This window comes from Mobula birostris, chromosome 15 (genome assembly GCF_030028105.1).
Source record: "Mobula birostris isolate sMobBir1 chromosome 15, sMobBir1.hap1, whole genome shotgun sequence".
In the NCBI taxonomy this organism is placed as follows: Eukaryota; Metazoa; Chordata; class Chondrichthyes; order Myliobatiformes; family Myliobatidae; genus Mobula; species Mobula birostris.
In genome coordinates this window covers 39,938,291-39,961,273 of record NC_092384.1, presented here as the reverse complement: position 1 = coordinate 39,961,273, position 22,983 = coordinate 39,938,291, and the positions used below count along the sequence as shown (strand labels likewise).

The window sequence follows — 22,983 nt, the reverse complement described above, 5'->3', positions numbered from 1 at the left end:
CTTCAAAGTTCTTCTGTTGAAACCCAGGAGCACAAGCAGACATCAGGGAGTCGCTATTGTGTGTTAGTGTGTGTCTGGAGGCAGTGACAACTGCAGTGGACATCACAAAGAGCTCTCAGAATCACATTCTGTTTATAGCATGATGATTAAGCAGGCAATGAGAAAATAATGAAATACACAAAACTGAAGTTAACCAAACTATAAATTATTCATTGTTATAAAATATATTTGTAAGTGCACGGGAAAATAATTTCTAAACTTCTTAAAAGCGAAGTAATTTGAGACTTTTTGTGCACTGGTATCTCACTGTGCAATCTACGAGTTTGCAGTTGCAGTGGGGTAAGCACAGTGTTTTTCATTCAGTCTGGAGCAAAATAAGACAGTGATTGCCGCAAAGCTTCAGGTCAAATATTTGCCGGAATGTGAAAGCCAAATGGGTTCAAAGTAACACGTGTCAACATACAGCAATCTTTTGAATTGATCTTTCATAACATGGCAGTTGTAATAACCTGGAGAACATATCGTAAGAAAATCTTCTGCATCCATCCACAAATTTTAGCACTGTTCTGATCAACAAAGTATAAACGGTATATTGTTGCCAGCAGGTATCCTTAAAATTGACCCTATATGTAATGACACAATTCTCCATCCAACATTTCCTTGTTTGATGACTGAAAGTTTAGTGCTAAGCTGAAAATAAGGGGAACTTTCCATTATATCCAATTTAAAACAATGAGGTTCATAGCAGGCAGATATATTTTAATTCACCTATTTACAGTCGTCTGTTTTGCTGATTATTATGCTAGAAAATGATTCTTTGTTTGATATTGAATCTGATATTAAACAATCACGATTGTATTTTAGTTTGTACACTGAAGGAGAAGATCAGACTCCATCCAGTTGGAACGAAGAACTTGGGGCTTCCATACGCATATATTTTGGTGATAGTAAAACAGTGACTGGACTTGATCCAGACAGGAGCTGAAAATCAACAGGAAACACTTCAATTTTTTAAATACAATGACACTCTTATAGGATTGGCTTGGTTCCATTTTATTTTCCCAGACCCTTGGCTCACTGCAGTCCACTAAGCAGCAGACATCTTTGATACCAAACTTACATAAGAATCACAAGGATTGAATCATCAGAAAACGTTCACCATTCAAAATTTCCAGGTTACTCAAAATGAGCTGGAAATGATCATCATGTTTCCCAAAAAAAGACAAATCAATGTTTAACAGTGTAACCTTGATAAAAGCATAATGCAAGAGAGTGTGAATAGTTGATGTGGTGGGATGAAGGTTAACAAAGCACCACATAAAAATTGATGAAGTGTAGCTGGACTTCAGTTCACTGCAGCTATTGCACCGTATCAGCTTTGATTCCAGAATTTGAGGTCCCCCTGAGCCAGATGAATTTTGATACCATGAGCAACAATCATGTTTATTCATCCATTTCATTCTTGACTCCTGCACCTCTCACTTTTATCTAAAGCCTTTGATCGTTTTGTTAATGCCACTGTGCCCTGTTTTCAACTTTTCCAGCTGTTCTACTTCTCTTTCCGCGAGCTTCTGCCTTCATGTCTGTTTGTGTCCAAGTGTCTGTGACATGTCTGCGCAAGCTTGTGTGCTTTTAAAACACTTCAATCCCTCTTGGCTCTATATTATTTTAGCATCAAAGTATTTAATGCTTTTGCTCATTATGTGACTGAGGTGATCAGTTCAACCATTCTGTTTACAATTCCCCTCAGAATTGATTGCATTTTCCATTACATTGTCTCCTTTTCATTCTATATTAATGTAGCTGTTCACAGCATGATATTCAGTTCTGAAAAGAAAGTGCAGATCAGACTCATAATCTGCTCTGGTCTCAATATTCATGCTACCTAACTAGTACATCCAGGGAAAACTGGTACAAAACCATCTAATGACCTAAGAAATATATATAATATTAAATATTAAGTAAACTTAGTAGGGTTCTGGCAGCACCTTGCGGTGCCATTGTGATTAGCATGACACTATTACAATATGATTCTGAGTTGAATCCTGACATCCTCTACAAGGATTTGTACGTCTTCCCCGTGGAATGTGTGCGTTTTCTGTGGAGGGAGGGGGTTCCAGCTTCTTCCCACAGTCCAAAGATGTACTGGTTAGTAGGTTAATTGGTCATTGTAGATTGTCCCGTGAATAGGCCGGAGTTAAATCAGGGGCTGCTGGGTGGTGTGGCTCGAGGGGCCTACTCCGCACTGTATCTCTGAATAAAATCTTAGTATTGTAACCCTTTGAGGAGTGACTTTTTTTCTACTTACATGAAATAGATTAGGCCAATGTAATGGAAGAGACATTTGTACAGAGCCAGGATATATTTTCATTCACAAGTTTACCATCAATGGTTAGCTGTGGCTCGTTTAGTAGTAGTTTTGTCACTGCTTCAGAACTTAACGCCTCGCATCTCAGGCTACATCCACACTACGCCGGATAATTTTGAAAACACCAGTTTCGAGTAAAAATGACAGGCGTCCACACTAAGCATTTTTCAAAATATCTCTGTCCACATTAGAACGGATATTTCGACGAATCTCCTCCTACTGGGTATGCGCAGGACACACAGAAAACAAGCAAAGAGGAAACGGTATATTTGGTGCGTGTTTGTCCAGTTACAGAGTAGAAAAACTTAAAAGGAATTGCTCTTGGCTGTTGCACAGGAGGACTTAAAAAACAAATACTAGAGCTTATGGAGTTAACCAACGGGGAGTTCACAGACAGTATGACCCGGCTGACGATGAACATTGAAAAACTGACTAACTCTGTTGCATTAATAATGCATCTTGTTAAATGTATAAAACATGTCTGCATCAGTGTTATCGTGTATTTCCACACAATGTTACATTAGGCTGTTACACATCTGTTGTCAGAGAAGTACTTGGTAAACCACCTTCATACAAGCAAGGACAGAAAGCAGGGCAAAGTGAGTATACTTATTTATTCAGAAAACTATGGGTCAAAGTATTTGGTGAGTACATTTCTAACTCTTCTGGCTTCAGTCTCGTTGCTGTCTGTTCTGAAATTGTTAGGTTCTGCGAAGCGCAGAATCAAATATCGCCGTGATGATTGTACGCTCTAGTATCAATTGTTTGGTGACAATAAAGTAATAAAAATAATAATAAGAAGAAGAAAACATTGAAATGCCGCACTTTCGCCATCTGTTCTGGCACGTCATGACAGCGGTTTTAAAATCTCCGGTTACCCCATCCACACGGAAACGGATATTAGGCGTTTTCAGATTTATTCACTCTGGAGACTGTTCCTGAAAATCTCTGTTTTCGGGGGATGTAAACGCCATTTTAGTGTGGACGGATGGTCAAAACGAAGAGAAAAAGCTTCGTTTTCAAAACTATCCGGCGTAGTGTGGATGTAGCCTCAGTCAAAAACTATGAGTACAGCTGAGGGAGTGCTGCACTGTCAGACAGGTTATCTTAAGCTGCTCTCTCAAGTAGGCAGTACCCTAGCACTACTTTAAGGAAAGATGGGAGAGCTATCTCTGGTCTGCTGGCCCACAGTTACCACTCGATAAACATTTCTTAAATAGATCATCTGAGTATTGCAGTAATTTGTCATCTAAGAATAAAAAAGGCAGTGTGGTTTCTTATATAATATCAGTGACCATTTTGCCGTATCTGCAAAGCACTCTGGCATCTCAAAATTGTTATTAATTTATGTATTTCCTTTCTGGAAATTTAGTTATAATTTTGACCTGAGGAAACCACGTCAGAGAGCATTAGTTGATTAAAGGAAAACAAGGACAAAGGGGTGCATTTGAAATGTTTGTGATTATTTTGCAATATCACAACAGTTTTAAAATATATGCTATTAGATCAATCAAATACACCTGTATTACACATATGTTTTTACACACATCAGTGCATACATACCTTTCCTCATTAAACGGCCTTGCAAATAAAATGTTTTCTCTGATAGTCCCATGAAATATCCAAGCTTGTTGTGATACAAAGGCCAGTGATCCATTGATGGCCACAGTTCCATTATGCAATTTCATCTGCAGCAAGGAAAATAAATGTTTAACATTGGTCATACAGTGCAGCATTTTCAACATGAAAATTGTCCTGATATTACAATACGCTCCTTAATTTTTGGTGACGAGTGCAGTTAAGATTTAATGAGTAAATCCAACATCTTCCTGAAGCTGGTTGGGAATGTGGCATGTTAATGGCATATTTGTTGCAGTTCTCAACTAATCTCTTCCTTACACAATTAACTGGAATTTTTGCACAGATTGCTGGAATGGTGGGGGAATTTATATCATCCTTATTTTGACAGTAGATTCTAGCCTTTTATTTTTGATTATTCTTCCATATTGGGATAATTTTGCTGGTTTAATTCATGTGAAATGCACTTTATTGAGAAGGATTCAATGCATAGAATTGTGCCACGTGTATCAGGTTATCAAAGCATTCTTCAAGCAATTTCATAATAAGAGACTCTATCTATCAAAGTAGTCAAGAGCAGATCCATTTTATCTGCCAAAATTCAGGTGTACTCCCAGAACAATGCACTTTACTGACGATAAACAGCCTTCACTAAGACATAACAAATGTGTCCATCAATCATGTTTCACTTATTGCTGAGCTACAGATCGTGTTATTTCTTCTAGAAGCAGCTCGTTGGTTGAACAGGGAGAGAGAGCATAGTTGTCTCACACAGGTAGAATGAGTAGTTAGCCTTTCCTGCTCCTGCTGCTATCTATCCATTGGCTGCCAACCCCTTTCCCCCTTTCTTAGGTATGTTAACCAAGTTTCATTTCTGGTTAATAACAACCTTCTATCTCATTTTTCTCCCATCTTTGGGAAGATTTCTCCTCCTAAAGGCTGGCCTTTCCTTTATACCCTTTCTCCCATGAATTCCAATTTCAGTGCAGGGAAAGAAAAGTGCTTTGTTAGACAACAAGCAGTAGTGCTTCCAGCTGTGTCCCTGGAGACGCAGCAGAATGAAATCTCCTGGCAGCATGAAGCACAAATAATAAAGGAATATTGTGGAAATGGATTTCAGAAAAAAAGTGTAACTTCATTTCCTAGCCTTTTAATGTAGATTGAACTCAAACTGTCAAAGTATGCAAATATATCCACACATATTTTATTTTTAACACAACTCCAGTGGAATGTTTTGTTGTTAGACAGTTAAAAAAAATACATACCAGTCCTAGCACAGCAGATATTAAAGAACTTTTTCCACTTCCTACATTTCCACAAATGCCTAAAAGCATACCCTAAACAAAAAGTTCATAAATTGTTTAGTTAACCTCTTAGATATTTCCCCAAAACAAGATAAATGTGCATAAATAATACAATTTAATAGCCGAAATGCATGTGATATATACCTTTTCCAAAGAGAGGCTGAGGTTATGAAGAGTCATTAATGCTTTAGGGGTATCTTCTGGCACTTGACCATTAATATCAGCCCCATTTACTTTGTTGTTATTACAAACATTTTTTCGTGTTGAGACCTTGTCAACAGGTTCAGATTTTCCTTCACTTCCATTTACATTGCTCCATGAAAGAGACGCATTTTCCATCAGCACTGCATAAGGTGAGTCTTGCAGAGTTTTCACATATAGTTCAGGAAGTTCCATGATCAAAATTTTCTAATAAATAAGTAAATTATTGAATGTAAGTGCAATGCACAAATACTAATGGGGATAATCAGAATTGTTAAACTACGCTTTTTAAATAGCAAAATCAGTTTTAAAAAACTTTCTTTTACCCTCAATCTCTTCAAAGAAACTCTGGCCTCTCCAAATCCTTTAACTGAAAAGGGCACCACAGACAAAATAAATCTCATTATGTTGAAAGTTGCGATCGCAGAGAATGCCTTGAACGATAAGAGAAATAAGACGTCAACGTTAATGAAATTAATTTATGACAATGCAGCTAACCAGGATTACTTGTATTTTCAAACACTGCTGCTATTTGCACTTACCACAGATGCAGTCAGCTCATACCCCAAGAGTGTGTGCACAACGAATGTGAGGACAGTGGCCAATGTTGGGACAATTGGAACGAGTGAAGAATTTGCACTCTGTACATATCCTGCTTTTTCCAATATCTTCCTTTCCTTTTTCCGCACACCTATATTAGAAAATGAACAGCTGCCAAGGTCAATACCAAATTTTAAGAAGAAAAAGGAGCATGACATTAATATTGTTTAAAATGTGCTTTATCAAAGGCTTTGTACTGGTAAATCTTGCTATTTCACATCTTGACTTTGAAAACAGCTTTAAAAGCATTCTCCTTTAACTTTACTATATAAACCAAGGATATTTTAGCAACTTACACAAAGACTTCAAAGAATAGTGTGCACTTTGAAATAACTATTTATGTAGAACAAGTTTGTATTTTTAAGATATTATTATATGTAACTTTTATGTCCAGACCATGCATGCAGATATTTTTATCTCATTTAACTGATAAAATGCTGCACCTTACCACTTATAGCGTGTGCAAATGATTTTTCCCATGCATACATTTTTATTAGTTTCATGTGAGTCAATACTTCATTCATTAATCGCACACGAATATCAGTCTGCTTGATGGCTTTGCTTCGAAATGTCATGGTTAATCGTGCCATTAATGTCTGAAATCAATAAAAATTATATTAATCATCCTTTGGTGTACAGGGAATGCAGACTGTGATTTCTGAACGAAATGCTTGGTTACAGGAGATCTCTCAAGAAAATGTATCAAAGACAAATGGAACACTTTGGGGTGCAGAATAAATATCATTAACCAGCAAGGATTAATATTAGCTAATGTACCAGACCTGCAGCAAAAAAAATGTGTAACTCAAAATAAATCATCTTAAGGGAGGTCAGGCAGCGGTATTGTCACAAACACAATAAATCCTGCAGATGCTGGAAATCCAAAGCAACACACACAAAATGCTGAAGGAGCTCATTGGATCAGGCAGCATCTGTGGAAACGGGTAAACAGTCAAAGTTTCAGGCCGAGGCCCTTCATCAGGACTGGAGAAAAAAGATGAGAAGTCAGAGAAATAAAGTAGGGGGAGGGGAGGAAGAACTACAAGGTGTTAGGTGATAAGGGAAACTAGGAGAGTGGAGGGGTGAAGTAAAGAGCTGGGAAGTCGAGAGATGAAAAACATAAAGGGCTGGAGAAGGTGGGATTAGACAGGAAAGGATACACGGTCGTGGAAGAAAGGGAAGGAGGGAAAGCACCAGAGGGAGATGGTGGACAGATAAGGAGATGAGGTGAGAGGGGGAAATGGGAATTGGGACTGGTGAAGGGTGAGGCAATTACCGGAAGTTAGAGAAATCGGTGTTCAAGCCAGTAGGTCGGAGGCTACCCAGGTGGAATATAAGAAGTTACTCCTCTTTAAGAGTTTTATTGGAACAAATTACTGGAACTCAACTTCCACATAACCCTATATTATTTCTTAGGTGATATTGAAGGGATAAAACCGAAACTTAAATTGAATAAATAGCAGAAAGAATTTATAAAAATTGCATTGGCAGTAGCCAAGAAAGCTATAGCAGTTACTTGGAAATGGGATTCGTATTTAAGTATGGATCGTTGGAATAATGAAATTTCTAGTTGTATTCCACTTGAAAAAATTACTTATAATTTAAGAGATAAATATGATCATTTTTGAATATTTGGCACCCATATTTACAAAAGATAGGATGGTATATTTAGTTGCTCCAATGATAAAGATGTTGGTCCCTTGGGGAAAGTAATAAATAAATATACTAAATTTATCTTGAATCCCGTGGAGCATGTGGAAACTTTCCAATATCCAGACAGTTCTTCTTTCTTCTTTTTCTTTTCTTTTCTTTTTTTTTCAGGTAGGGGTATATATCAGGGGGAAGGGTTAAGGGGAGGGGGGGTAGATATTATCATTCTATGTAATCATTTCAAAAGCTCAATAAAAATTATATTTAAAAAAAGAAGTTATTCCTCCAATCTGAGTGTAGCCTCATTGTGGCAGCAGAGGAGGCCATGAACTGACATGTCAGAATGGGAATGGGAAGTGGAATTAAAATGGGTGGCCACTGGGAGACCCTGTGTTTTCCAGCGGACGGATTGTAGGTGTTCAGCAAAGCAGTCTCCCAATCTATGTCAGGTCTCACCAATTGACAGGAGGCCACACCAGGAACACCAGATACAGGAGATTACCCCAACAAGCTCACAGGTGAAGCGTTGCCTCACCCGGAAGGACTGTTTGGGGTCCTGAATGGTACTGAGGGAGGAGGTGTAGGGGCAGGTGTAGCACTTGTTCCGTTTGCAAGGATAAGTACAAGGAGGGTGATCATTGGGGAGGGATGAACAGGCAAAGGAGTCGCATAGGGAGCGATCCCTGTGGAAAGTGGAAAGTGGGTGGAGAGAACTATGTACTTGGTCGTGGGGTCCCTTTGGAGGTGGCACAAGTTAAGGAGAATTATGTGCTGGATGTGGAGGTTAGTGGGGTGGTAGGTGAGGACAAGAGGAACCCTATCCCTGGTGGGGTGGCAGGAGGATGGGGTGAGGATAAACGTGTGCGAAATGGAAGAGATGTGTGTGAGGACAGCTTTGATGTGGAGGAAGGAAAGCCCCTTTTTTTGAAGAAGGAGGACATCTCATTAGTTCTGGAATGAAAAGCCTCATCCTGAGAGCAGATGCAGTGGAGATGGAGGAACTGAGAGAAGGGGATGGCATAGTCACAAGTGACAGGATGGGAGGAGATATAGTCCAGGTATCTGTGGGAATCAGTAGGTTTATAATACACACCAGTAGATAAACTGACTCCAGAGAAAGAGACAGGGAAATTGAGAAAGGGGAAGGAGGTGTCAGAAATGGACCAGATAAATTTAAGGGCAGGATGGAAGTTGGAGGCAAGGTTGATAAATCGTTGAACTCAGCATGGGGGCAGGAAGCAGCGTCAATGCAGTCGTTGATGGAGTGTATGAAAGGTTGGGAAGTGATACCGGAGCAGGCTTGGAACATGGACTTTTCCACACAGCTGACAAAAAGGCAGGAATAGCTGGGACCCAGGTGAGTGCCAATGGCTACACCTTTGGTTTGAAGGAAGTGGGAGGAGCCGAAGGAGAAACTATTGAGAGTGAGGACCAGTTCCGCTGGATGGAGGAGAGTGGTGGTGGAGGCGAGCAGACTGGATCTGTTGTCTAGAAAGAAGAGGAGAGCTTGAAGTCCTTCCGGATGGGGAATGGAGATCACTCGGGACTGGACTCCATAGTGAAAGTGAGACGACCAGGGCCAGGGAACTTGAAGTCATTGAAAAGATTCAGAACTGTATTATCACAGCAGTTAGGTGATCTTCACTGATGACAACTGGTCAGGCTTCATATTACAGCATGCAATGAAGAACCACGGGATTCTCAAAATAAGTTTTAAAATAAGCCGTGGGATGAAAGGAAGAAGGAAGGAGCACTTGCATAAGACAGACATGAAGCTGATTGATGTTATGAAACACTAACCCAGGATATAGTGAGAGTAAACATCACACATTGGCATGAATTTATATTAATTCAACTGTCCTGTTGTCAGATTGCTAACAAAACTTTTATTACAAAAAGTAAGCTGCAGCCGTGATCCCACAGGGAATGCAACAGAAAATTCTGGAAACATTCAGATGAGTCGGGCAGCAGCTGTTTTTAATTCAGATATCTGGCATCTGCAGTTTGTTGTACTTTTTTTCAATTTTCTCATGCTGATTTTTCCAGTGGGTCTGGACTTGTCTCACACCCTGCACAAAATATTACCTCCATTGCCACCCATAGAATAATACCCATTTGCCAATCTTGCAAAATGCCGATAAATCTGGAGCTTTTTCCTATCAAAGTCAGCTAGCAATGGAGAAAATCACTGACCCAGAGGTAGCAAGAAATCATTTTACGAACTTTCAGCAAGAGCAAATCCAGGATTAGGACAGGATAACAAAAAGAAATAGGGTGGAAATGAGGGTTTGTCGATGTATTGTCTGATATAATTGAGTTGAGTGATAAAAAGAATAGCATTGGAGGTAAACCTAGGCAAATTGCAAAGGAGCAGAGACAGTATTCGTCACTTGTCACCTGCCAGGAAGTTTCTCTGAATAACGATTGCTTGTGTGAACAGTGTTTAAAATCAAATGTTGTTACATTTATTGTTGAAGTTAGAATCAGAGTCATAGAACACTACAGCAGAGACCACCTAGCCTATGCCAAACCATTAATCTGCCTGGCCCTATCGACCTGCGCTCAGACCATTGCCCTCCATACTCTCCCGTCCATGTATCTATCCAAATTTATCTTAAATGCTGAAATTGATCCTGCATTCTCCAATTGTGCTGGAAGCTCATTCCACACTCTCAACACCCTCTGTGAGAAGAAGTTTCCCTTCATGTTCCCCTTAAATATCTCACCTTTCACCCTTACCCTATGACCTCTAGTTTTACTCTCATCCAACCACAAATTGCATTTACCCTATCTATACCCCTCATAACTTCATATACATCTAACAAATCTCCCCACCTTCTCCTACACTCCAGGGAAAAAAGTCCTAGCCTATTCAACCTTTCTCTGTAACTCAGGTCCTCAAATCCTGGCATCGCCCTTGTTAATTTCCTCTTCAGTCTTTCAAGTCTTTTTTACATCTTTCCTGAAGGTGGTGTAGGAGGCCAAAACTGGACATAATACTCCAATTTATACCTCACCAACATCTTCAGCATAACATCTCAACTCCAATCCAAATTTCAACTTAACATCTCAATTACTGTACTCAATGCATTGATTTATGAAGGCCAATGTAACGAAAGCTTTCTCTATGACTCCATCTACCTTTGATGTCACTTTTGAAGGATTATGGATCTGTATTCCCAGATCTCTCTGTCCTAGCACACTGCCCTACTGCTCACCATATAAGTCCCACCCTGATTTGTCCACCTAAATTGCAAAACACGACTTACCATTGTTATGTATCCCGTAACTGGGTTGCCAAACCAGCAGAAATGGAACACTTTTATTGGAGTCTGTGATTACTAGGAACTAATAAAGTTTTATTAAAGAAATAAGTAATACAGTACACTAATCGCAAGAATATAAATGTAACAGGTTAGCAATGATAGTATACAGATATACACAGAAATAGGGTAATAGGAATCAACCAAGCTCTATCGCAGTCTAGGGGTAAAATGATCAGCCTGAAGGTGAAGCAGAGTTCAGTTCAGTCTAGTGAAGTTCAAAGTAATCGCTGTTGTTGTACCGTTGGGGAGAGAGAGGGAGAGAGAGAGAGAGAAAGAGTGAGAGATGCAGTTGGTTTCAGGCAAACCTTTCGAGGCCTTCTGATCCAGCTGTGGTCATCGACTGTGACCCCTCCATTCTGGATATGATCGTTCTTCCATGGTGAACCTGGGACCCAGGCAAGGGCGGACACACTCCAGATTCCCACCGATCGTACCTTTACACCCTGTGAGCCTCTGACTGATTCCCGCGAACCGGTCCTCCAATCTCCCACCAACTTGTGGGGCACACTGCTCTTTTCAGGGTCTCGTGACGTGTGTGTTGTGCCTTAGCAAATCTGCTATTTTTATCCCCCTGATGGGGTATCACCTGTCCATCAAACTTCAAACAGTTCAGGTTCAAAGCAAACGGTCTGTGGCAGACGCCAACATCTGAATTGTGTCTCTTTCTCGTTAATCTCTCTTATTAGCATTTTGAATGTTTCTCCATTGTCTTTTGTTATCTCTCTCATTAGCATCATCCGTTCTGCAGCTCAGCTTGGCTTCACACATGACACCCCCACCCTTAAAAGGATTTTTACCGGGGTAAAAATTTTGGGCATGAATGCATATTATAAGTTACACACTAATATACAGGTAGTCATCAGCGATTCGGCTAATACAGAGAACTTTAAGTTTTAACACCTGGACAGACAATCAGCAATCACATTGTTGGTTCATTTTATATGTTTTATCTTTATATCAAATTCCTGTAATACCAGGCTCCAATTTAACAAGCGTTTGTTTTTATCCTTCATTGTGGCCAAAAGCACTAATAGATTGTGATCAGTGTAAACTATCAGTGGTTTCTATGCCAGATAAATATAAACCTCAAGATGTTGTAATGCCAGAATGATTGCCAGTACTTCCTTCCCCCAGTGGAATAATTTCTCTGATGGACATTAAACTTCTTAGAAAAATAAGCCACTGGGTGTTCAATTCCCTCTTTGTCTGTCTGCAACGGCACCGCCCCTGCCGCTTCGTCGCTAACATCTGTTGCTAGGGAGAAGGATTTTGAAAAGTCAGGCGCATTCAGTACAGGGTGGTGACACAGAATCACCTTCAGACTCTCGAAGGCTTGTTGACAAAGGTCGTTCCACACAAACTTCGCATTCTTCGGCAAGAGCTTAGTAAGAGGGAGGTTAATATCCGCAAAGTTTTTGCAAAACTTCCAATAGTACCCCACCATCCCCAAAAATCTTCTCAGGGCCCTCTTGTCCGTTGGGATGGGAACTTCAGAGATAGCCTGCATCGGTGCCAGCTGCCCCTGTCCTACCACATACCCCAGATATGTGACCTTAGCATGGCCGAACTCACTTTTCGCGAGGTTCACTGTCAGTTTGGCTTCAGACAGCCGTTTAAACAGTTCCTCTACTGCCACAATGTGCTCCTCCCATGTGTCACTCCAGACCGCCAAATCGTCAATATACGCTTCTGCGTTCTTTAACCCTTTTATCACTGAATTAATCATCCTTTGGAAGGTCCCTGGGGCGTTCATCATGCCAAAAGGTAAAACGTTATACTTGGAATAACCCGGATGGAGTGACAAATGCTGAGATTTCTCCAGCCGGGTCGGTTAAAGGAACACACCAGTACCCTTATAGCAAATCGATCTTTGTGATTTACTGAGCTCTCCCCACTTTATCGATGCAATCGTCTACCCTTGGGATGGGGTAAGCATCAGTTTTTGTGATGGCTTTCACCTTTCTGTAACCTGTACAGAATCGTATGCTCCCATCGGGTTTTGGGACAACCACACAGGGAGAGGCCCATTCCGATTTGGATGGCCTAATAATACCTGTGGCTAACATGTGTTCAATTTCTCTCTCCACTAGCTTGCCCTTCTCCACGTTCATCCTATAGGGCTGATCTGATGTAACAATAACATCATGTACCATCCCCTTGCATCGCCTCAGGACATCTGGACATACATCTGCATGTCGGTTAATTAGCTTTATTAGCGGCTCGCACTGTTCAGGGGTTAAGTGAGAAGAACACAAGAAGTGAATTTTATGTACATAGTGACAAAGTTGATAAACTGTTGGCTAATCAGCTGAAGACTAATTATACTAAATTTCAAATTAATCAGATTTATAATCAAAATAATCAACTGATACTTGATCATGCTGAGATTAATCAAGCCTTTTTAAATTTTTATTCCTCCTTATATCAATCAGAGTCTTTACGAGACTCTAAATATATGAATGACTTTTTAGATAACCTAGATTTCCCTAAAATCGCACAGGATATATCTTCTATGCTAGATACTCCCATTACCACTGATGAGATTAAGAATGTTATTTTTTCTATGAACCTGGGGAAAGCTCCTGGCCCTGATGGGTCTACCGCAGAATTTTATAAATTTTTTGCACCTTCATTAATCCTTTGGTTTTTTTAGGGTTCCGGAGGCTTCATTAAAACTTGGTAAACTTCCCAAATCCTTCTATACAGCGTCAATTTCTTTAATATTAAAGAAGGATAAAGATCCTGCTCAATGTGCATCTTATAGACCAATATCTTTATTAAATGTTGATTCTAAATTTTTTTCTAAATTATTAGCAAACAGACTAGAAAAAGCACTTCCTTATATTATCTCAGAAGACCAAACGGGTTTTATTAAAGGTCGTTACTCTTTCTATAACATTCGCACACTGTTAAATATTGTTTACACTCCTTCACAAAATGTTCCTGAGTGCGTTATTTCTTTAGGTGCTGAAAAAGCCTTTGACAGAGTAGAATGGTCTTACTTATTTAAGGTGCTTGAAATGTTTAATTTTAGCTCGAAATTTATATCCTGGATTAAATTGTTTTATCATTCTCCTATGGCCTCCGTTCCTAAGTTCACCCTTTTTCCCTCTTTCTCGAGGTACTAGACAAGGTTGTCCTCTTAGTCCTTTATTATTTGATATTGCATTAGAACCTCTTGCAATTGCTATTCGAGAATCTCCAAATATTATTGGGATAACTCGGGGCTTAAAGTCCCATAAAGTATCACTCTATGCTGATGACTTACTTTTATATATTTCTAATCCTCAAAAATCTATCCCTGCTGCTTTAGATTTATTAGCACAATTTAGTCTTTTTTCCGGTTACAAGTTAAATCTCAGTAAGAGTGAACTTTTCCCGATTAATAAGCAACTTCCCTTGTATCATAACCTTCAGTTTAAATTGATTAATAATTATTTTTCATATCTTGGGATTAAAATTACTTGTAAACACAAAGATCTATTTAAGACTAATTTTTTACCCTTAGTTGATCATATTACTCAACTTTCATTTAAATGGTCTCCATTATATTTAACTTTGATTGGTCATATTAATGCAGTTAAGATGTTTATTTTGCCAAAATTTTTATATATATTTCAGGCATTACCGATTTTTGTTCCAAAATCTTTTTTTGATAAAGTTGACTCTAAAATGTCTTCATTTATTTGGCAAAATAAAAACCCGAGATTGGGTAAAATACATTTACAGAAAGCCAAGAGAGATGGAGGTCTAGCATTACCTAACTTTAGATTCTATTATTGGGCAATTAATATTCGACACATGAAATTCTGGTTACTTGACCAAGATACACTATCCATTCCTAAATGGGTAGTATTGGAATTACAATCTGCTCAGGGCTATGCACTTGGCTCTATTTTAGGTTCCTTGCTTCCTTTTGATTTGAAACGCCACAAACAGGTCTGTAACCCAATAGTTAAATATACCTTACGTACTTGGTTTCAATTCAGAAAATTTTTCGATCTTAACCAATTTGGGCTAGCAATCCCTATTTTAGGTAACATATTTTTTCCTCCTTCTTTCACGGACCGTGCTTTTCAAATTTGGAAGACTAAGGGTATTTCATGGTTTTTGGATTTTTTTTAGATGGTTCCCTTATGTCTTTTGAACAATTATCTAATAAATATGGCTTACCAAGAATACATTTTTTTAGATATCTCCAAGTTAGAAATTTCCTAAGTACTATACTTTCTTCCTTTCCAATGCTCCCTCCTACATATATTTTAGATACTATAATTAACCTTAATCCATGTCAGAAAGGTGCAACGGCTATTATTTATAATATTATTATGAAACTTAGGAAAGCTCCATTTGATAAGATTAGGTCAGATTGGGAACAGGAATTGGGTTTTATTATTTCAGCGGATGACGGGGTGCAAATTTTACAACTAGTCAATACTTCCTCTATCTGTGCTAAACATTCCCTAATTCAATTTAAAGTTGTCCATAGAGCACATATGTCCAAAGATAAATTAGCTCATTTCTATCCTCATATTAATCCTTTTTGTGATAGATGTCAGGGGCAGATAGCGTCTTTAACTCATATGTTTTGGTCCTGTCCTATTCTGGAAACTTTTTGGAGAGACATTTTTAATGTTATCTCAAAGGTATTGAATATAGATATCTCTCCCCATCCTATTACTGCTATCTTTGGATTACCTAAAATTTCCAGTAATCTTTCTCCTTCAGCCCGTAGAATGATTGCATTTCTTACTTTAATGGCGAAAAGATGTATTTTACAACATTGGAAAGAGACTAATGCTCCAGCTACATTTTTTTGGTGTTCCCAGACGATATTATGCTTAAATTTGGAGAAAATTAGAAGTAATCTTTATGATTCTTCAGATAAATTCGAACAGACCTGGAGATCTTTTATTCAACATTTTCATTTACTGTAATTTTTTTTTCTTGGTCCATATTTATATTCCCTTCTTGTTTTTTTTTAACTGTTTTTAATGGAGGTCGGGTTTGAGGACATGATTTTAAGTTCTTTAACTCTACTTGTTTCCTAGTTAGCCCATTGCTTTGCTTTGCTTTTTAGTTTAGTTGCACGGTGGTTTTTTTGGGGGTTTTTTTTCTTTCTTTATAGATACATATAAAAATTAGTATACTATTATATTACCTTGTTATTTTATGTTTAAATTGCATTGTTTGTATTAATTTTTTTCTGTATTAATATTTCCTGTAATATATTATATTCTAACAGTGTATTAGTGCCTATATGGTTTACCTTCTGTGTACTTATTCAATAAAAAGATTTATAAAGAAAAGGGGTTAAGCGAGAGACCTTATCAGCAAAGTTGGCCAAAACAATAGATTTCTCCAATCTGGTCGGCACCATATTTATCTTTTCAAGATGGGTTTTCCCCTTATCATTTAGCAGCCCAGCCTCATTTATTTTTGTGATAACACCGACTAGATCTGCTTTCTTATTGTGGTAAGCTTTTAACATATTAATATGCACTAATTGTGTTGGCTTACGTCTGTCTGGCGTTTCAATAACATAATTCAAAGAGTCTATCTTTTTAATCACTTTGTACGGACCATGGAATCTCGCCTGGAGGGGGTTGGTTACCACTGGAAACAGAACTAAGACTCTATCGCCCACTTGAAACATTTGTTCACGGGCTCATCTATCATACCACTGTTTCATTTTTGTTTGGGAGTTTGGTAGATTTTCTTTAGCAAGGTCAGAGATCCTTTTAAGCCTCTCATGAAATTTTAAAACATAATCAATCACATTGACTTGTACTGTCGGACTGGACCATTGCTCTTTCAGTAAGGTCAGAGGTCCTCTGGGCTGATGACCGAAGATGAGCTTGAATGGGCTGAACCCCATTGACTCCTGAACCGTGTCCCTTACGGCAAATAACAAGAGAGGCAAGGCATAATCCCAGTCTCCAGCGTTCTCTTGACAATAAGTTTTAATCATGGTCTTTAATGTTGCGTGAAATCTTTCCAACGCCCCTTGGGACTCCGGGTGGTACACGGAGGCCCAAATCTGCTTTGCTCCCATCTCATCCAACATCCGTCGGAATGTGTGAGATGGGAAGACACTCCCCTGATCTGACTGAATTTCCCTTGGCAGCCCCACTGTAGTGAAAAATTTCACAAGCGCCTTTACCACTGCGGGAGCCTTGACGCTTGCCTGGGGCACCGCCTCCGGAAACCTGGTGGCGGCGCACATCATAGTCATCACATACTCTTGCCCACTCGCAGTTCTGGGCAGGAGACCGACAAAATCCACAATTATTCGGGAGAAAGGTTCCCCGAAAGCGGGTATCGGTCGAAGGGTCGCTTTAGGCAGGACCTGGTTTGGCTTTCCTACCACCTGACAGGAATGACACTGTCTACAATATTCAATAATATCCCTCCTCATGTTCGGCCCGTAAAACTCTTTCATAATTCTATTGACTGTTTTCCTCACCCCAAGATGTTCACCGAGGGGTATCTTGTGGGCCAGGTTAAAAATCTTGTCCCTATAGATTTTCGGCACTACCACCTGGTGTACCACCCCCCACTCCTCATCTGTGGGCACGGTACTTGGTCTCCACTTCCTCATCAGTTCTCCCTCCTTCACATAATAGCCCACTGGTTCCCTTTTTATTTCTGCTTCGGAGAGAGCTGTCTTCGTCAAAACCATCAGCTCCTCATCTCGTTCCTGTGCCTGTATAAATTCCTTCCTCGCTAATGATAAATCTACCTCAACTCCCTCACTTCCTTCCATTCCGCTATGCTCCTTCTTCTCACTTTCTAACCCCTCCTGGTACAAGGCTGGTAAAAACGTCTCAGCTAAATCCACATTCGCTTCGGCAGCCTTTCTCGACATGCGCCGAGTTACCGCACAAACGGAATAAACCTGTGAATCCATGGGCGGGTCCTCAGTCCTGGCAGGCTTGCTTGTCAGCTTTCCTGCCGGGTACACATCTCCACCTGCAAGGTCGTTACCGAGTAAGACCTCCACGTCTTCCATCAGTAATTCGGGCCTCACTCCTATCATGACCGGTCCGGAGACCAAGTCACTTTTCAGGTATATCTGGTGCAAACGTACTGCTTCAGTCCCTTTCCCAATGCCTTTTATCACACTGACCTCCCCAGTCTTGGTCTCTGCACTAACTTCTAACATCCTCCTTAAGATCAATGACTGACAAGCCCCAGTGTCCCTCCAGATCCGTACTGGAACTGGGGTTGACCCCTCCTTCACCGACACCAATCCAGCTGAAGTAAACTTCTCGCGCCCTTCCTGAACTCTATCAGGCCTCTCCTCCCCTAGCGGTTTGTATGCCGGCTCAATACAGCCAGTCGGAGTCATCGTTTTTCCTTTCCCCATCTCCTTCTTTGGGGCAAAACACCTGGACGCAATGTGACCGGCTATCCCACAATCATAGCATACGACCCCAGGAGACTTCCTACCAAACTGTTTCCTGTCTTCCTTATCCTTCTCACTAGTCCCCGACTTACTTTCTGGCTTTTCCGGCGGACTTTCTCCGCCCTCTCGACTACCCTTCTGGTAGCTCTTACTCAGGGTAAACTTTGCTTTGTGTGTTAACGCGTACTCATCCGCTAACTTAGCAGTTGCAGCTAAGGTTTCTGCCTCTTTCTCATCTAGATAGGGCCTCATACCTTCAGGGACACAACCTTTATATTGCTCAATCAGTATTAGCTGTAGCAGTTTGTCATAATCTCCAGTGACCCCTTTCGAGGCACACCAACGCTCACAATACATCTGCATCTCACAGGCAAACTCTGAATACGTGCGGCCCCACTGCTTCCTCACATTCCGGAACCTTTGCTGGTATGCCTCCGGGACCAATTCATGAATCCTGAGTATCGCCTCTTTCACCACATCATACCTCTGGGCATCTTCTGCTGACAATGCTGAGTAAGCTTGCTGAGCCTTCCCCTTAAGCACGCTCTGAAGTAAAACAGCCCACTTATCCCTCGGCCAGTCCTGACTTGCAGCAACCTTTTCGAAATGTAGAAAGTACCAATCAACATTGGCCTCCTCAAATGGGGGATCCAACCTAACCTTCTGGGTCGTCCTGAACCCTCCACCTTGGTCCGGCATTTGGCCCCTCTCGAGCGCTATCCTTAACTTCTCCAGCTCAAACTCCCTTTCCTTCTGCTTCTCTCTCTCTTCCCGTTCTAGCTGCTTCTCTCGCTCTTCTCATTCTAGCTGCTTCTCTCTCTCTTCCCATTCTAGCTGCTTTTCTCTCTCTTCTCGCCCTAGCTGCTTTACTCTCTTTCCATTCTAGCTGCCTTTCTCTCTCTTCTTGTTCTAACTGCTTTACTCTGAACTCATACTCGAGCAATTTTTCCATCTGCAGCTGCACCACCTCCCCACCAGGTTTTCTCATAGACACCACCTCCAGCTCCCCATAGGGAAACACACCTTTAGATACATAAAGCTCAACGATAGCTCTGTGCATCTCCGCTCTCCTCATTGTCTGCTTCCCCTTAAAAAGATTCAACACTTTTGCAACAGTCGCCAAGTCTGATTTCTTGGCATTCTCTAATGCCTCCAAGGTTGGCGCCTTTAGAAATTCCTCAATCTCCATTTCTGCTGTTTGCCTCTTTTTTTCGGGAATTTAACCCAATCAATTTACCCAGTCCCAATTTTGGCATTCAAAATCCCGGGACGAGATCCCCACTTATGTTACGTACCCTGTAACTGGGTTGCCAAACCAGCAGAAATGGAACACTCGTTGGAATCTGTGATCACTAGGAACTAATAAAGTTTTATTAAAGAAATAAGTAATATAGTACACTAATCGCAAGGATATAAATGCAACAGGTTAGCAATGATAGTATACACATATATACAGAAATAGGGTAATAGGAATCAACCAAGCTCTATCGCAGTCTGGGGGTAAAATGATCAGTCTTAAGGTGAAGCAGAGTTCAGTTCAGTCCAGTGCAGTTCGAAGTAACCGCTGTTGTTGTACCGTTGGGGGGAGAGAGAGAGAGAGAGAGAGAGAGTGAGAGATGCAGTTGGTTTCAGGCAAACCTTTCGAGGCCTTCTGATCCAGCTGTGGTCACTGACTGTACCCCTCCGCTCCGGATGCAATCGTTCTTCTGTGGTGAACCCGGCACCCAGGCAAGGGCAGACACACACCAGGTTCCCACCGATCGTACCTTTACACCCTGTGAGCCTCCGACCGATTCCCGCGAACCGGTCCTCCAAACTCCCACCAGCTTGTGGGGCACACTGCTCTTTCCAGGGTCTCGTGGCGTGTGTGTTGTGCCTTAGCAAACCTGCTATTTTCATCCCGCAATGGGGTATCACCTGTCCATCAAACTTCAAACAGTTCAGGTTCAAAGCAAACGGTCTGTGGCAGACGCCAACATCTGAATTGTGTCTCTTTCTCGTTAATCTCTCTCTTCTCTCTTATTAGCATTTTGAATGTTTCTCCACTGCCTTTTGTTATCTCTCTCATTAGCATCATCCGTTCTGCAGCTCTGCTTGGCTTCACACATGATACCATGCACAAAACCATGTTGACTATGCTTAATCAGTCACTTTGTATCCAAATACTTGTATATTGAGTCCCTTAGAATACCTCTCAATAACTTTCCCACTACAAATGTCAGGCTCACCAGCCTATAATTTCCTGGCTTATTGTTAGGGCCTTTCTTAAACAATGGAAGACCATTAGCTTTGCTCCAGTCCCCTGGCACCTCACTTGTGTTTTAAAGATGTTTTAAATATCTCTGCCAGGCCCCTTGCAATTTCTGCATTAGCCTCCCTCAGGGTCTATGGAACACAATGTTAGGCCCTGGGGATTTTTCCATCCTAAATTGCTTCCTCTGAAATCTGTACAGGGCCCATGACCTCACTGCCGCATTGCCTCACTTCTACAGATTCTGTGTCCATCTCCTGAGTAAATACAGATGCAAAAATCTGTTTAAGATCTCCCCTATCGCTTTCAGCTCCATGCATAGATTTCCACTCTGACCTTCCAGAAGATTAATCTTATCCCAAGCTATCCTTTTGCTCTTAACATATCTGTAGGAGCCCTTAGAATTCTCCTTCACTTTGGCTACTAAAGCAAACTTATGTCTTAGTTTACCTGTCTTCATTTCCTTCTAATTTTCTCTTGCGTTTCCTATATTCCTCAAGTACCTCATTTGTTCCTGTCTACCTATACTTGCTATACACCCCCTTCTTTTTCTTAAACAGGGCCTCTATAAAACCAAGGTTCCCTAAATCTGTTATCCTTGCCTTTTATTTTGACAGGAACATATGAACTTTGCACTCTCAAAATTTCAATTTTGAAGGACTCCCACTTACCAAGTCCCAACCCACACTTACTAGGTCCTTTCTGATACCATACCAATTGGTCCTTCTCCAATTTAGAATCCCAACCCAAGCACCAAACTCTCATAGAACAGAGAACATAGAACATAGAAATCTACAGCACTTTACAGGCCCTTCGGCCCACAATGTTGTGCCAACCATGTAACCTACTCTAGAAACTGCCTAGAGTTTTCCTTCTGCACAGCCCTCTATTTTTCTAAGCTCCATGTACCTATCTAAGATTCTCTTAAAAGATTCTATTGCATCCGTCTCCACCACAGTAACCAGCAGTGCATTCCATTCACCCACCACTCTCTGTGTGGAAAAACTTACCTCTGACATCCCCGCTGTACCTATTTCCAAGCACCATAAAACTATTCCCCCTCATGTTAGCCATTTCAGCCCTGGGAAAAAGCCTCTGGTTATCCATACAATCAATACCTCTTATCATCTTATACACCTCTATCAGGTCACCTCTTATCCTCCATCGCTCCAAGAAGAAAAAGCCAAGTTCACTCATCCTGTTCCCATAAAGCATGCTCTCAAATCCAGGCAAAATCCTTGTAAATCTCCTCTGCACTCTCTCTATAGCAGGGGTCCCCAACCTTTCTCACACTGCGAACCAGTTTCTTATTGACAATATTCTTGCGGACCAGCCTACCAGGGTGGTAGGGTTGCCAACAAGCAAGAGTAGCAGTCAAATACGTTGGGTTTACCCCGAGAAAGACTACAATAACCATGAAGCCTTGCGCGGGCACCAGTGCACGTGCGTGGTTTGTGCATGTGTATATGTGCACGTGCCGATTTTTTTCTACAAATCGTTTTTAGCGATTCTGTTCGGGCGGGGGGGGTGGTTGTTAATCACGACCGGAATATAGGTGATAAGTGGCTAATACACTCAATTTCATTTCTAAAAGCGTTTATCTAACGAATTTAATATTAAACACACAGCACATATTTTCCTCGCATGAATATAGCGATAAGTCAATTATCAGGGGAGCTTGAAGTAAATGTTGAACGAACTTCCAGTAGAAGTGGTAGAGGCAGGATCGATATTATCATTTAAAGAAAAATCGGATAGGTATATGGACAGGAAAGGAATGGAGGGGTATGGGCTGAGTGCAGGTCGGTGGGACTAGGTGAGAGTAGCTTTCGGCACGGACTAGAAGGGCAGAGATCGCCTGTTTCCGTGCTGTAATTGTTATCTGGTTATATAAGTCAATAGCATCATAACATTTTAAGTAACGTTTGGATATTAAACACACAGCACATATTTTCCCGTATAAACATATAAAATTATTGCAACACACCAATATCGCTGAATCAGTGGGAGCCCTGGGCTTGTTTTCCTGCAACAAGATGGTCCCATCGAGGGGTGATGGGAGACATCGATACTCGAAGGAGGTTCCTTATGTCCAGTCTATTCCGCAATTTAGTTTTCGTTGCATTCATTGCAGAGATATATTGGAAATGGAAGCAACGTTTTCAGTGCTTTCGTGGCTATCTCAGGATATTTAGCCTTGACTTTGATCCAGAATGCCAGCAGAGATGTTATGTCAAATATGCTTTTCAGCCCACTGTCATTTGCAAGCTCGAGGAGTTGATCTCCTTCCCGTGCTG

At 40.7% G+C, this 22,983-nt stretch overlaps 1 protein-coding gene across 2 annotated transcripts in view; it reads right to left on the bottom strand.

The window, feature by feature from the left end:
- The window catches only part of abcc12 (ATP-binding cassette, sub-family C (CFTR/MRP), member 12), a 127,055-nt gene that overhangs the window by 66,863 nt on the left and 37,209 nt on the right, over nucleotides 1-22,983 (bottom strand). Inside the window, exons 7-12 of one of the 2 annotated variants that reach the window (XM_072279630.1) lie at nucleotides 6,500-6,647; nucleotides 5,994-6,142; nucleotides 5,778-5,885; nucleotides 5,395-5,658; nucleotides 5,212-5,283; nucleotides 3,932-4,056 (exon numbers count right to left, since the gene is read on the bottom strand). In XM_072279630.1, coding sequence (XP_072135731.1) covers nucleotides 3,932-4,056; nucleotides 5,212-5,283; nucleotides 5,395-5,658; nucleotides 5,778-5,885; nucleotides 5,994-6,142; nucleotides 6,500-6,647 — 866 coding nt within the window. The remainder of the gene's footprint in view (nucleotides 1-3,931; nucleotides 4,057-5,211; nucleotides 5,284-5,394; nucleotides 5,659-5,777; nucleotides 5,886-5,993; nucleotides 6,143-6,499; nucleotides 6,648-22,983) is intronic. The other variant, XM_072279631.1, reaches the window with a different exon arrangement.